This window comes from Bombina bombina, chromosome 3, assembly GCF_027579735.1.
Source record: "Bombina bombina isolate aBomBom1 chromosome 3, aBomBom1.pri, whole genome shotgun sequence".
NCBI lineage: Eukaryota > Metazoa > Chordata > Amphibia > Anura > Bombinatoridae > Bombina > Bombina bombina.
Genome location: NC_069501.1, coordinates 1,083,481,979 through 1,083,498,921, shown reverse-complemented (window position 1 = coordinate 1,083,498,921; position 16,943 = coordinate 1,083,481,979). Strand labels below are relative to the sequence as shown.

Below are 16,943 nucleotides of genomic sequence, written 5' to 3'. Positions count from 1 at the left end.
TAAAAAATATATTAAAATGGCACTGTATTCAATTCTACTTATAATAATGCATATTCACAATAGGAAACATATACAGGTAGCCCTCAGTTTACGCTGGGGTTAGGTTCCAGAAGGAATGGTTGTAAATCAAAACCGTTGTAAATTGAAACCCAGTTTATAATGTAAGTCAATGGGAAGTGAGAGAGTTAGGTTCCAGGCCCCTCTCAAAATTGTGACAAGTAACACCTAATACATTATTTTTAAAGCTTTGAAATGAAGACTTTAAATGCTAAACATCATTATAAACCTTATAAAATAATCACACAACACAGAATATATAATTAAACTAAGTTAAATGAACAAAAACATTTGCTAAACAGCATTATAAACCTAATAAAATAATCACACAACACAGACTTCACTTGCATTTTTCTGCAAACAGTTATTTCTATGCATTCCAATCTGGACTGATTTATAGACAGGAAGAACTTGTTCCTTTGAAATCTGCTCGATAGTTCAGGTCTGGTTAAACTGATTAATTTCAGCTTGCTTGGCTTTGCTGCAACACAAGTGGACAGCTCCACCTACTGGCTATTTTAATAAATGCACTGCTTCTCAATGCTTTTCAATAGCAGTCACATGACTGGAAAAAAAGGTTGTTATTCTGGAACGGTGTAAATTGAACAGTTGTAAACCGAGGGCCACCTGTATTGTAAAAACTTGTCCCATTGTTTACGATTAGAAATCTTCACAAGTGTAACTGCAGGTTATCAAATGTTAGGCAAAATTGCCACCTGCATTTTATTCACTAACAGTAAATATTGCTCCACTTCACTCAATGGTTTAATAAGAGAATATGTAAAATAATGCAGAGTAAAATGAATGTATATGGAAGAAAATGAGTGATATGAAACTGAATATAAATTTATCTAGCAACAGATCAAGTCTGTAGTTGAAGTCTCTGTCAATTTGTTGGGCTCTGCAAAGAGGTACTGATTCTGTAAATGGTGTGACTATTGTCAAGGCACATCTTAAAATAGTAATATTAGTAATGATTAGCGGATTTCAGAGGAGTCATCTGTCAATCAATTAACGGATATAGCAGGCGGCGGAACATCGCTTACCGTTCTGGCATTACAAGCTGAAAATATGAAAAGATAAGTATATCCTACACATTTCATGAATGAAAGTCTCATTCATTTTTTTAATTCTTTTCTATGACTTGAGCGACTATGCTCAAGTTTACAATTACTTTAAGCGATTTAGGGACATGGATACTTTTGTAATTATGTATATCATAACTGATTTAAGTATATTTTAAAGTGGTGCTACATTTGTGTGTGTATATATATATCTATATATATATACTGCATATGTGTGTGTGTGCCTTTGTATGTGTGTTTTTGTATGTGTTCACCATTACTGGTTTATACACGCTTCCTGTGACATCACTTCCTGTGACATTGTTGAATATGCAAATGAGTGCACACTATAAAACATTTTTCAAAGTTGGCAGGTCTGAAATCAGGTGATTTGTGACTATGCTTTGCATTATACAGTGTCAAGCTTATTATTTACATTTAGTCCTAGATTGATGAGAGGATTTAACTTTCAAACGACAATTTGTGTTTCTATGATTTTTATTAGGGATCACTCCATACTGACGAGAAACCTTGGATCATCTCGTCTGAGTGGAGAGCTTTAGATAATCGGGCCCATAGGGCCCCCTAATCTAAACTTCACCAGTCTTCTCACCAACCATTGTAAAAAGGGGCAGTCCTTGCAAGTGGCGAGATGTCTCCTATTGAAAGTAATGGAGCTTGCTGCACTTATGTGCACATATAAACATATGTAAATAAGCATATACATATATATTTATGGAGAAAACACAGTCCCCCATTGACTCCTATGTAAAGGCACTTTAGGTGCTGTTTTTTTCTAATACCCCACAACCACTCACAATAACCCCTTATAACTGCTTTGTGCCGTTATTTTTTTAAAAATCCAAATGTTTATATACTTATATTATGCTACTGCACTGTCCTCTTTATTTTGGGGGCAACTGGGGCAATTTTTTAATTTTTAACCAGGGATCTGACCTCTGGTTAAGTGTGCTTAGCGCAAAGTAAAAATGTGAGCTTGCAGTCACATTAAACAGACACTTGTAATGGCTGGTTATTTAACGTGCGCCCGTAAACGGGCAAATGTCCCTCTATACAGGCACACATTAAGATAGTGCCTCACTTGTAATGTAGCCCATCGCACGGAGGAACGGCGCAATGTTTTCCGTCTCTAAATGGTAAATATTTTAGAAATTAAGCGTCTTAAAAAAATGTAATCAGTGAAAGTGCCCCTGTTTTAAATAATAATTTTATATAATAGGCAGTAAATACTTAAAGTCTACAATCAGTTTAATATGATTATAGGGGGCAGAAAGTGATAAATAAAAAATCACTGAAGGACAAAGTTGGTTCCAAAAATCCCACAAAGGTGATAATTAAAGCTAAAAAGTAAAAAAAAAAATGTAATTGGTTAAAAGGACAGATAACAAAAACAGTGGTCAACACACTACTTGAACCCATTTGTGGACAGAAGAATTTGAAAACTGTCAAAAGAATATTTTAAGCATGGACAAAAAGCAAAGCAAAATTCTTTCCTTGCCAAGATAAATAGGATGTGAAAGTGAGTGAGGTCAACTATACGAAAGGCAACAAAAAGTGAAAAGGATTATAAGGGATAACGACCATGTTATTTAGTAGCAGCGAGGTCATTAGTTGTTTCACCAGGGCACCTTTACCAGAGAGAACAGGAAGCATACAGTTAAGATAGGCTCTTACACAATATACTAAAGTTACCAGTGCTGACTCTGGGAAGAAACAGAATTTGTTTAGGGGGAAAAAAAGGGAACAAAAAAAAATAATAATTATAAGTTTCTAACCTTGAATAAAAACAAATAAAAGCAAGAACAATTATTTTAGTATTTCACAAGTCATCTGTCAAATATGCGTTTAGACTAGGGTTTGTTGTACATACCGAAGACAAATAGCTGTAAATGATTTAATGACATTGTTAGCTGAAACTGATTTCTAATTTAAGCAATAGTGGCATCTTCACTTAGGGCCAGATTACAAGTCGTCCGGTAAATCTAAATTTACCGTTAGCAAAAACACCACTAGTGATATGGTTTTTGCAATTCTCAGGATCTGCTTGTATTACAAGTTGAAAAAAAATAATTTTTTTCGCTAGTGGTAGCCAGAGAATTGCAAACGTGACTAGGGGAGCTTTGGCGTGCGGGTGCATATCTTCTACCATAGAAATCAATGAAGAAGAAAAAAGTGAAAAAATACTACCATAAGCACCTAGTCTTATAAACCCTAAACCGCCATCCCTCCACATCGCAAACTATCTAAATAAACTATCTAAATAAACCGCCACCCCCACATCACAAACACTAAATATGAGTATTAACCCTAAACCGCAAATCCTTCCACAAAATATCTAAATAAATTATTAACCCCTAAACTGCCATCCCCCCACATCGCATAGTTATAAACTAATAACTAAACCCCCTAACTTAACCCCAATTAAAATACCCATAAATTAAATTAAAACTATCCAAACTACCTTAAAATAAATAAAAACTTTTCTATAAAATAAAATTTAAACTTAAGCTTACCCTAAAAAAAAAATAACATTACAAAAAATAAAAAGCTAACATTTACACACACAAAAATAAAAAACCTACCCTTTACAAAATAAAACAAACCTAACATTTACACAAAAACGAACAAGCCTACCATTACAAAAAAATAACAAAACCTACCCTTACAAAAAATAACAAACGAAATTACCAAAAATAATTCTATTCTAATACCCCCCCCAAAAAAACACCCCAAAATAAAAAACCTTATTCTACAAATAAACTACCAATAGGCATTGAAAGGGCCTTTTGTAGGGCATTTCCCTAAAGCTAACAGCTCCTTTGCATAAAATAAAACAATTGCCCCGTAACATTTACAACCCCCCACCCCCAACACCCCAAAATAAAAAAATCCTAATAAAAAAAACAATTAAACTACCCATTGCCCCGAAAAGGGCATTTGGGTGGGCATTGCCCTTAAAAGGTTTTCAGCTCTTTTTCTGACCCGAAACCCCCCCAAAAACCCGGGAAAAATAAATAACACTAAGACCAAAATTGGTACTCACCAATGATGATGGGCGGCACTCCATCTTCATCCATCGCGGGTCCATCTTCTTCCCGGCCGCGGTCCATCTGTTATCTTCATCCTGGGGGTGGCAGCATGGTCATCAGCGATGGAGGCGTAGTCCTCATCTTCAGCCAGGCGACATGGAGGTCCTCTTCATGCGGTCTCCATCCACATACTGAAAATTTAATGCAAGGTACCCTTTTTATATAGGGGTACCATTGCATTCCTATTGGCTGATTTGATTCTTCAAATTCAAATCAGCCAATAGGATGAAAGGAAAAGGATGGCTGTATATTTCTCTATTGAGGTCTCCTTACAATCTTTAACTCCAGTTTTTAGAAAAACTGCACTTGTAATCACTGTATTTATCCCCAGAGGAGCAGTGTATGGAGACAATTATGTAGATTCAATAAAATCTGTTTGTGAAACTAATATATTGCAGAAAAACCCATTGCAACTCGAAAATTAGGGAGTTCTTAAAGGGACATAAAAGTGCAAAAAGAAAAAGCTCAAATGTGTTAGAGCATTTTATTATTGCCTTATTGCTTGCTTATAACTATATGTTTAACCCTTGCCCATAGTTAAACTCAGCTCCAGAACAGAAATGCACTACTGGGAGCTAGCTGGACATATCTGGTGAGTCAATTAAAAGAGGCAATTTTTTTTAGCCACCAATCACAAGATAGCTCCCAGTCCCAGTAGTGCATTGCTGCTGATCACATGTACATATGCTTTTCAACCAAAGATACCAAGAGAAGAAAGTACATTTGAGAATAGAAGTACATTTTAAATTTAAAAGTGTCTTAAAATGACATGTTCTATCTTAATCATTTACATTTCATTTTGATTTTCATGTCCCTTAAAGGGATAGTAAAGTCAAAATCAAACTTTTTTCTACAGAGCATATAATTTTAAACAACTTTCCAATTTACTTATACTATCAAATGTGCTTTTTTTCTATTTGTATCCTTTGTTGAAGCATAAATCTAGGTAGGCTCATGGGAGCTCAGGAGTATGCACATTTACGGAAGCAGTTTGCAACAATGTTTGTAGCACTGTTATACATAGTTGCAAACTACTTTCATGGAGTGTTAAAATGTTAATATAAAATATCTAAGGAAGTGTAGTAAAACAACTTTGCATTATAATTTTATTATCTATTTTTCCATCGTTCATGAAATTTAAAGGGATGTTCTAGTGCAAAAAAAATGACTTTGGTGTGTTTATAATTAAAGGACCACTAAATATAGTAGAATTGCATAATTAACAAGTGCATAATAATAACTACTCTGAATTTCAAATAAGCATTAGATTTTTTTTCTGTCAAATTTATTTTTTCTCCCATTTTCCAGCCCCCTGTACCATGTGACAAACATCAGCCAATCACAGACTAGTATACATATATCCTGTGAGCTTGTGCACATGCTCAGTAGGAGCTTGTTCCCCAGAAAGTGTGCATATAAAAACATAATTTTTTTTTACAATGGAAGTAAATTGGAAAGTGTCTTAAAACTGCATGCTCTTTCTGAATCATAAAAGTTTATTTTGATGTGAGTGCCCCTTTACAGCATGCATGTCTGCACAAGAATGTCCCTTTAAGACTGAAAATTGAGAGTTTTCAGATTCTGATAACTGGAAGTGTGACAGACTTCACAATTGTAACCCTGTCACATATCTGCCAATTATCTGCTTCAGCAGAGATTATCAGATAAGGAACTGCAAAACAATGGGGATTTTGCTAACACAATTGTGGCCAGCTGGGACTTCTCCAATAACAGGTTCAGATTGGCTCACCCAAATAAGGCAAGTGGTGGTTGGATTTTGGCTGTTGAAGAACTACTGCAGCAAACAAGGTGTGTATGAATCAAAAACATTTTCAAAGTCACTCACTGTGTTAATTCATTGCAAGACTGCAAAACAATATTGTAATTAGCGCTGTGGAATCTGTTGGCGCTCTACAAATAACCGATAATAATAATAATTTCAATAATAATTACAAGGTGTTTAATTGTCCCTTTAGGTTTTGGAACTGCAGCTAAAATCTAAATCTCCTAAATGAACCCTTATTCCTACTATATAATAATCAATATAATAATCAATAAACAGTCAATAAACAGACTTCTTCAACCTCATTAAAGGGATAGGAAAGCCAAGAAGTTTATTTCATGATTTAGATAGAACATACAATTTTAAACAACTTTTCAATGTGCTTTCATGATCTAATTTGCTTTGTCCTCTGTGTATCCTTTGTTAAAAAGCATATATAGGTAGGCTCAGTTGCTGGAAAATAGCTGCTGATTGGTGGCTGCAGATATATTCCTCTTGTCATTGACTTAGTGATGTGTACATTGTTGATCTTTCAATAAAGGATACCATGAGAATGAAGCAAAATTGATAATAGAAGTAAATTGGAAAGTTGATTAAAATGGTATGTTTTATATAAACATAGAAACAAAGATTTAAATGGCACATAAGAACCATAGGCCCAACATTTCTGCCTAATATTGATTAAAAGTATAAACATATCTAGTTCTTAGAAGTCCCCACACATGAATCATTTAAGAAAATGTTGGGGTTTCATGTCCCTTTAAGGATCTCTGATATCAACATTGGAGTGCAAACTTTTTTTTTTTAACACCACAAATGGGTTAAATTGCCATAAAACAGGTTGAGATCTGTGCATATCCTAAAAGGGTTAATTAAGTAAAAATAGTTTGCATACAATTGTTTAAAAATTGCTGGCAAGTATTTTAAAATAATTTTCAAAAATAAGCAAAATTAGTTACAAAGCTATTCTGTCTTGAGTAGTCTAATCCACCTCTCCTTATCAGTGTTAAGCATCTCTTTAGCATCAGAAACACAGGCATTGTATTTCACAGCAGTTTATTTGCTTCTAGTAATGCTCCAGCATACAATGAGTGTTCACTTCTGCAGTCTACCAAATCAATGGTAGATATAGATACAGCCATAAAAGGAAATGTGTGGGGGGAATTAGAGCTGTACAATTCATAAACTTAAAAGAAAGGGTTAATGGCGAGGCACTGCAGTAAAAAAAATTGTAGGTAAAGTAATTAAGTACATATTATTATATTTTGTCTCTATCCCAACTTGTTTTATGTCGCTTTAAACACTCTTGGGAGCTTCAGAGAATTGCTGGTCCTGAGCAGGACACATCAGCAGTGGAAGTTGCACAATCAATTACAGGCTGTGCTTGTGCATTCCAAGAAAGACTACTCACAGGTTTAAGTCCTTTGTGGAAGTTACAGAGTTTTTGTGGGTAGTATAAAAAATATTTGTTTCTCTTTCTTTAATTTTTTTTTTATCAGAGAAATTAACACTTTTCTACTATACAGTGCACCTAACGCCCTTGTATTTGGTATAACTAAATACAGGCAGTAAAGGCAAAATTAAACTTCAATGGATTGGACACCTTTTAAGTAGGCTGACCATAATGCAGCTTTAAGAAGGGACACATATGAAAAATACATATGGCAGGGTTCTTATACAAAACATTTCTTTAAACATGTATGTATTTTTCATATGTGTCCCTTTTTAAAGCGGCAATATGGTCACCCTACTTTTAAGCAACGTTCCAATTTTTATATTATCAATTTTGCTTAGCTCTCCTTTGTTAAAGAGTAGTCCTAGGTGCATGTTTCTATAGTCATCTGACAGTGGTGTTTGCAACATTGTTTATATCAATCTTATACATAGATCCAAATACTGCTACTATAGACTGCTAAAGACTCGTGCACGCTCCTGAGCTCCTACCTAGCAATATTCTTCAATAAGGGATAGGAACAAAGCAAAGCAAATTTGATAATAGAAAAAAATGGGAAAGTCGTTTTTAATCACATGCTATTTCTGAAATATGAAAGTTTATCTTTGACTTTACGTCCATTTAAGACCAAGGTCAAATCTAATGTGTGGAATTGTCAGCCCTGATACGTCTTCCTTCCTACGTACATGACAAACTGCTTAATGGAAATAACAACTTTGCTCCATATGTACATTTGGATCCATCTTGCAAACATAATACCTACAGTGTGGATAAATATATCCACAGATTTTATTTTTTTAGGAAGAGGAAATCCTTGAAATACAGTTTTCACATCAGTGTATGAACAATTCATTTATCACCCTTCCCTTTAAAGGGCCATTATAGTGAAAAAAATTACATTATCTCATTTGCTAGAGCATGTCCTCTTATCACTATCAACCCTGCAGATTGATGTGTTTAACTCCTGCAATGGAATTAAATGCATAGTTAAAGAACCCCTTGGGGAGCTGTAGAGAACTGCTAGTCCCAAGCTGAAACTGTTGTTAACCTAATCAGCAGAACTAGTCACACAACCAAGCTATGCAACTAGTACTGCTAATTAGGTCAGTGGTAGTTTCCTTTTGGTACCAGAGGTTCTCTGCACCAAGATCCACAAGATAGATAGGCCTAGATTTAGAGTTCGGCGGTAGCCGTCAAAACCAGCGTTAGAGGCTCCTAACGCTGGTTTTGGGCGCCCGCTGGTATTTGGAGTCAGTGATTAAAGGGTCTAACGCTCACTTTTCAGCCGCGACTTTTCCATACCGCAGATCCCCCTACGCCATTTGCGTAGCCTATCTTTTCAATGGGATCTTTCTAACGCTGGTATTTAGAGTCGTTTCTGCAGTGAGCGTTAGAGCTCTAACGACAAGATTCCAGCCGCCTGAAAATAGCAGGAGTTAAGAGCTTTCTGGCTAACGCCGGTTTATAAAGCTCTTAACTACTGTACCCTAAAGTACACTAACACCCATAAACTACCTATGTACCCCTAAACCGAGGTCCCCCCACATCGCCGCCACTCGATTAAAATTTTTAACCCCTAATCTGCCGACCGCCACCTACGTTATACTTATGTACCCCTAATCTGCTGCCCCTAACACCGCCGACCCCTGTATTATATCTATTAACCCCTAACTTGCCCCCCACAACGTCGCCGCAAGCTACTTAAAATAATTAACCCCTAATCTTCCGACCGCAAATCGCCGCCACCTACGTTATCCCTATGTACCCCTAATCTGCTACCCCTAACATCGCCGACCCCTATGTTATATTTATTAACCCCTAATCTGCCCCCCACAACGTCGCCGACACCTACCTACACTTATTAACCCCTAATCTGCCGAGCGGACCTGAGCGCTACTATAATAAAGTTATTAACCCCTAATCCGCCTCACTAACCCTATCATAAATAGTATTAACCCCTAATCTGCCCTCCCTAACATCGCCGACACCTACCTTCAATTATTAACCCCTAATCTGCCGACCGGAGCTCACCGCTATTCTAATAAATGTATTAACCCCTAAAGCTAAGTCTAACCCTAACCCTAACACCCCCCTAAGTTAAATATAATTTTTATCTAACGAAATAAATTAACTCTTATTAAATAAATAATTCCTATTTAAAGCTAAATACTTACCTGTAAAATACATCCTAATATAGCTACAATATAAATTATAATTATATTATAGCTATTTTAGGATTAATATTTATTTTACAGGCAACTTTGTAATTATTTTAACCAGGTACAATAGCTATTAAATAGTTAAGAACTATTTAATAGTTACCTAGTTAAAATAATTACAAATTTACCTGTAAAATAAATCCTAACCTAAGATATAATTAAACCTAACACTACCCTATCAATAAAATAATTAAATAAACTACCTACAATTACCTACAATTAACCTAACACTACACTATCAATAAATTAATTAAACACAATTGCTACAAATAAATAAAATTAAATAAACTATCTAAAGTACAAAAAATAAAAAAGAACTAAGTTACAGAAAATAATAAAATATTTACAAACATAAGAAAAATATTACAACAATTTTAAACTAATTACACCTACTCTAAGCCCCCTAATAAAATAACAAAGCCCCCCAAAATAAAAAATTCCCTACCCTATTCTAAAATACAAATATTACAAGCTCTTTTACCTTACCAGCCCTGAACAGGGCCCTTTGCGGGGCATGCCCCAAGAATTTCAGCTCTTTTGCCTGTAAAAAAAAACATACAATACCCCCCCCCAACATTACAACCCACCACCCACATACCCCTAATCTAACCCAAACCCCCCTTAAATAAACCTAACACTACCCCCCTGATGATCTTCCTACCTTGTCTTCACCATGCCAGGTTCACCGATCCGTCCTGGCTCCAAGATCTTCATCCACCCCAAGCGGGGGCTAGACATCCACTGAAGAAGTCCAGAAGAGGGTCCAAAGTCTTCCTCCTATCCGGCAAGAAGAGGACATCCGGACCGGCAAACATCTTCTCCAAGCGGCATCTTCTATCTTCTTCCATCCGATGACGACCGGCTCCATCTTGAAGACCTCCAGCGCGGATCCATCCTCTTCTTCCGACGACTAGACGACGAATGACGGTTCCTTTAAGGGACGTCATCCAAGATGGCGTCCCTCGAATTCCGATTGGCTGATAGGATTCTATCAGCCAATCGGAATTAAGGTAGGAATTTTCTGATTGGCTGATGGAATCAGCCAATCAGAATATAGTTCAATCCGATTGGCTGATCCAATCAGCCAATCAGATTGAGCTCGCATTCTATTGGCTGTTCCGATCAGCCAATAGAATGCGAGCTCAATCTGATTGGCTGATTGGATCAGCCAATCGGATTGAACTATATTCTGATTGGCTGATTCCATCAGCCAATCAGAAAATTCCTACCTTAATTCCGATTGGCTGATAGAATCCTATCAGCCAATCGGAATTCGAGGGACGCCATCTTGGATGACGTCCCTTAAAGGAACCGTCATTCGTCGTCTAGTCGTCGGAAGAAGAGGATGGATCCGCGCTGGAGGTCTTCAAGATGGAGCCGGTCGTCATCGGATGGAAGAAGATAGAAGATGCCGCTTGGAGAAGATGTTTGCCGGTCCGGATGTCCTCTTCTTGCCGGATAGGAGGAAGACTTTGGACCCTCTTCTGGACTTCTTCAGTGGATGTCTAGCCCCCGCTTGGGGTGGATGAAGATCTTGGAGCCAGGACGGATCGGTGAACCTGGCATGGTGAAGACAAGGTAGGAAGATCATCAGGGGGGTAGTGTTAGGTTTATTTAAGGGGGGTTTGGGTTAGATTAGGGGTATGTGGGTGGTGGGTTGTAATGTTGGGGGGGGGGTATTGTATGTTTTTTTTTACAGGCAAAAGAGCTGAAATTCTTGGGGCATGCCCCGCAAAGGGCCCTGTTCAGGGCTGGTAAGGTAAAAGAGCTTGTAATATTTGTATTTTAGAATAGGGTAGGGAATTTTTTATTTTGGGGGGCTTTGTTATTTTATTAGGGGGCTTAGAGTAGGTGTAATTAGTTTAAAATTGTTGTAATATTTTTCTTATGTTTGTAAATATTTTATTATTTTCTGTAACTTAGTTCTTTTTTATTTTTTGTACTTTAGATAGTTTATTTAATTTTATTTATTTGTAGCAATTGTGTTTAATTAATTTATTGATAGTGTAGTGTTAGGTTAATTGTAGGTAATTGTAGGTAGTTTATTTAATTATTTTATTGATAGGGTAGTGTTAGGTTTAATTATATCTTAGGTTAGGATTTATTTTACAGGTAAATTTGTAATTATTTTAACTAGGTAACTATTAAATAGTTCTTAACTATTTAATAGCTATTGTACCTGGTTAAAATAATTACAAAGTTGCCTGTAAAATAAATATTAATCCTAAAATAGCTATAATATAATTATAATTTATATTGTAGCTATATTAGGATGTATTTTACAGGTAAGTATTTAGCTTTAAATAGGAATTATTTATTTAATAAGAGTTAATTTATTTTGTTAGATAAAAATTATATTTAACTTAGGGGGGTGTTAGTGTTAGGGTTAGACTTAGCTTTAGGGGTTAATACATTTATTAGAATAGCGGTGAGCTCCGGTCGGCAGATTAGGGGTTAATAATTGAAGGTAGGTGTCGGCGATGTTAGGGAGGGCAGATTAGGGGTTAATACTATTTATGATAGGGTTAGTGAGGCGGATTAGGGGTTAATAACTTTATTATAGTAGCGCTCAGGTCCGCTCGGCAGATTAGGGGTTAATAAGTGTAGGTAGGTGTCGGCGACGTTGTGGGGGGCAGATTAGGGGTTAATAAATATAACATAGGGGTCGGCGATGTTAGGGCAGCAGATTAGGGGTACATAGGGATAACGTAGGTGGCGGCGGTTTACGGAGCGGCAGATTAGGGGTTAAAAGTGTAATGCAGGGGTCAGCGATAGCGGGGGCGGCAGATTAGGGGTTAATAAGTGTAAGGTTAGGGGTGTTTAGACTCGGGGTACATGTTAGGGTGTTAGGTGCAGACGTAGGAAGTGTTTCCCCATAGGAAACAATGGGGCTGCGTTAGGAGCTGAACGCTGCTTTTTTGCAGGTGTTAGGTTTTTTTTCAGCTCAAACAGCCCCATTGTTTCCTATGGGAGAATCGTGCACGAGCACGTTTTTGATGCCGGCCGCGTCCGTAAGCAACTCTGGTATCGAGAGTTGCATTTGCGGTAAAAATGCTCTACGCTCCTTTTTTGGAGCCTAACGCAGCATTTGTTTGAACTCTCGATACCAGAGTTAAATTTATGGTGCGGCCAGAAAAAAACCCGCGGAGCGTTAACAGCCCTTTTACCGCCGAACTCTAAATCTAGGCCATAGTGATTAAATTACATGCTCTAACGAATGAGAGCATATATTTTTTTTCACTATTATGCCCCTTTAAGATTTTTATTCCTGAATAACGTTTAAATAACAAGGAAGAGGAGAGTGCATAACTTAGACAGGACAATAACTATTTAAATATAGGTCAAATATAGGATATATATTTATGTATTTATTTAAAATATATATCTATAGTTACATATCTGTATGAATATAAATAGATATATATTGTGTACATATAGATATATATTTAAAAATAAAAAAGCATTTTCTATTACTTTAAGAACAAAAGTATTTGAAGTATTTCTATTAAAAAAAAAAGGTTTGACTTGGAAGGACATAAGGTGTATATACAAATGTGTATATGTTTGTGTGTGTGTCTGTATATGTGTGTATATATGTGTTCAAATACTATACATATGTACACATAGAAAACATTATTAAACACATATACATACACACATACAAATAGACATACAGTATATATATATATATATACAAAACACGGAAGGGGACTGCACTCTCATACCGGACCGGGTACACATCCATGACCCTGCAACATGCTCAGCCCTGGGTGCTCACTGGAAGCTGTGCTGTCCCCAGAGTCACAGGCAATTAACCCCAGACAGGTCTGGGTGCAAGAACCATAGGGAAAATTACAAAACAAATAATTACAACACAGAGAAAGTCCAGCACTCACTTACAAGCTCTCAGCTAAGATTAAAAGCAAAAATGGAAGGGTTAGTTACCAGTTTGTTGGATTGAGAGCTTGCATTGTGTGGCTGTTTTAGGGTCCCAGGTTTTTGGAAGGGACCTTGTCGTGGTACCTGGGCTTGTCCCATTTGGCCAAATGCGGTAACTAACCCTTCCATTTTTGCTTTTAATCTTAGATTAGAGTTTGTACGTGAGTGCTGGACTTTCTCTGTGTGTTGTATATATTTTTATATATATATATATATATATATATATATATATATATATATACTGTATATATACACAGACACAACACACACACACACATATATATATATATATATATATATATATACACACACACACAAATGCACCTTTGAGTCCTTCCCAGTCAAACTCCTTGACATATATCTCTTTTTAACACTTTTTATACTTTTTTTTTTTTTTTTAAATAATAATAATAAACTTATATTTATAATGTATAAATATGAGTGTAATACTTTATTTAAATATGTTTCACATGTGTTTTGTTATACTTGTTTCTAGCCCTAACACTTTACTTCAGGTCTCAAGTCATGCTAACTTTATTAGCACTCACTTTATGTTTTGCACTCAACCTTCAAGTTGTAATAAAAGCAATGTTTAATGTGGCTGTGCTATCCATTGAACCACTAAAAGAATATGAGCTGTGCTAACCATTGGTTATTCAGTTTTACCATTGACTTATAATACCAGATTGCACGCTATAGAGCACACCCTGCTCTATTAATAGCGCTTCACTTGAAATCTAGGCCATTGTATTTATACATAATATGCTCAGGATATAACTTGAGACTGACAAATTCTTTACTTACCTGTAATAAAATTTTATTCCCATCATGATCTTCAGTTTGCCATCTACCTTCACTGATGGGGCTACATTGGTTGGGCAAGAGTGGGATGAGTTGTCCAAAGTCTTTCACTCTAAACTCCAGCAATGATGATTCCATGGGCACTGGTGTTTGCCCTTTAAGTAGTCTTTTTAGAGAAAATTCTATGTCAACGTCCATGTTTGAATAGATCGGAAAGACACAAAAATCTGCTTTTTTCTTCCAAACAGATTTTTTTAGTATTATTTCATACATTTTCATTATATCTACAAAGTTTTCGTAACTGCAGTAGATAGTGAATCGGATTATTTCTTTCCCATAGTGCACTTGTCTAATTGCCCACAGCGGTGTTCCATGTGCAAGAGTGAAGAAGTCTTGGTTGCACGGCATGTAAGGGAGAAATCTTCCATGCACCCGCTCTGTATGATGAAATTGCCAAGGTGGTTTCCGAAAACATTCATGAAGATGTAGGATCTGCTCTTCACCATATTCTTCTTGCAAAAACAGAATCACGGCGACAGCAGGTTGTGATGTCAATCCTTTAGGAATTTTTCTTTTTTTTGAAACCCTTCGCTCTGAGACACGGAATAGCTGAAGGTCAGGATGGATCCATGCAAGCAGCTTGTCAATGGCATCTTGTAGAGTTCTGGACTCACCAGGATCAGCAATAATATGGATACTGACTAGGAAAGGGTCCTGGAAATCTTCCACTGAGAGTTCACCTGTTGAAGAAAGAAGATTGTTCATAACTATTCCAGATTGTACTTTATTTATAGCTTCTGTCAATTACATTTCTAGTTTTGATGTCCTAAATTTTGAAGTGAACATTTATTCCAAAATAACCATTTTGCATTACAAATTTCAGAACTTGAGTATGTGATTGTAACAAGAAAACTAAATCATAACCAGTGTTATAATAGAGAATGTGGGACTGAAGCACATCAGTTCCATCAGATATGTAATTATTTTGAATGCAATAATAAAACAATCTCTCAAGCTCTAATTTAAAAAACTTTTGGATACCAAAAAGTTTTTTTTATCAGGTTTGCTAAAAGAACATAAATTGACTAAAACAACTATTTAAAGGAACAGAGCAAAAGTCAATTTTAAATTTCAGGATTTAGATATAACTTCTAATAAAACATTTTTTTTCCAATTTACTTTATTATCTTTTCACTCTGGTCTCCTTGGTTGAAACTTAGCCCCTCCTATGAGGGTCTATTGAAGCAAGCTCAGGAACGTGCATGTGTTCTGAGCACTATGTAGTAGCAGTGTGTGTAGCAACCTGCAGAAAAAGGCTGCAGTAAGTGGTGCTAAGTAACAGCCAGGAACACCAACAGCTTTCTCCTCACTTCTTCTCACTAGGGTTTCCAGGTGCCCAGTGTTTAACCAGACAGTCCAGTATTTTAGCAGGCTGTCCAGTAAAATCTTCAGAAAAATACTGGTCACTTAAAGGGTCATAAAACCCACATTTTTTTCTTTCATGATTTAGAAAGAGCATATAATTTTAAACAACTTTTTAATTTATTTCTATTATCCAATTTGCTTTATTCTCTTGATATCCTTTGCTGAAAAGCATATCTAGATAAGCTCAGTAGCTGCTGATTATTGGCTGCACACAGAAGCCTTGTGTGACTGGCTCACCCATGTGCATTACTATTTCTTTAAAAAAGGATATCTAAAGAATGAAACTAATTAGATAACATAATTAAATCGGAATATTGTTTAAAATTGTTTTCTCTATCTGAATCATGAAAGAAAAAATGTGGGTTTAGTGTCCCTTTAAATGTCCAGTTTCGTTATAGTCCCTGAGTATTAAATGTAAAAAGCCTCATATTCCTAAATACATTACAAATATGGAGCAGAAAAAAATGAGGGGCAGTCAAGAGGGGGTCAAATCTTTACAGTTTAGATGTGTTATTAGCAACTAGACTTGTGCATTCGGATCCTTTGTTGCTTGTGGCATTAAGCTCTATTTGAAGCCGGATTTATTCTTGTGAAAGTTCAACACACTAATATCTGGATTTGCACAGATCTTAGTGTGTTGAACTTTTACAAGAACAAATCTGACTCTGAAAAGAGCAGAATGCCACAAATGGAAACCTTCTTCCGTTTTCTGGCAACCAAAGAGGTTCAATTATTGATTTGTATATCACTGGCAGCCATGGGATATAATGACTGTTTTGTTGTGAAAAAGATACATGGTAAAATCAAGAGTGGATTAAGATAGAGCATTGGTGCTGTGGTCATTGTGTGACCCCAGAGGTTGTCCATTTTTAATGGAGATCAGCTGACAAGCATAATTCTCACACACAATGTTTAGATGTCTCCTGTCAAAAGACTGATGGACTCTCAGTTTAGGTGCTGTCCTCTTTATTAACCCCTTAAGGACCAAGGCCATTTTTCAATTTCTTTCCCTTAAAGACCAGGGCTATTTTTACATTTCTGCGGTGTTTGTGTTTAGCTGTAATTTTCCTCTTACTCATTTACTGTAGCCAT

At 36.2% G+C, this 16,943-nt stretch overlaps 1 protein-coding gene across 1 annotated transcript in view; it reads right to left on the bottom strand.

The window, feature by feature from the left end:
* Positions 1–15,191, bottom strand: part of FAM124A (family with sequence similarity 124 member A) — a 37,153-nt gene extending 21,962 nt beyond the window's left edge. Inside the window, exon 1 of the mRNA XM_053705558.1 lies at positions 14,430–15,191. Within this exon, the coding sequence (XP_053561533.1) occupies positions 14,430–15,191 (762 nt within the window). The remainder of the gene's footprint in view (positions 1–14,429) is intronic.
* Positions 15,192–16,943: the final 1,752 nt, after the last annotated feature.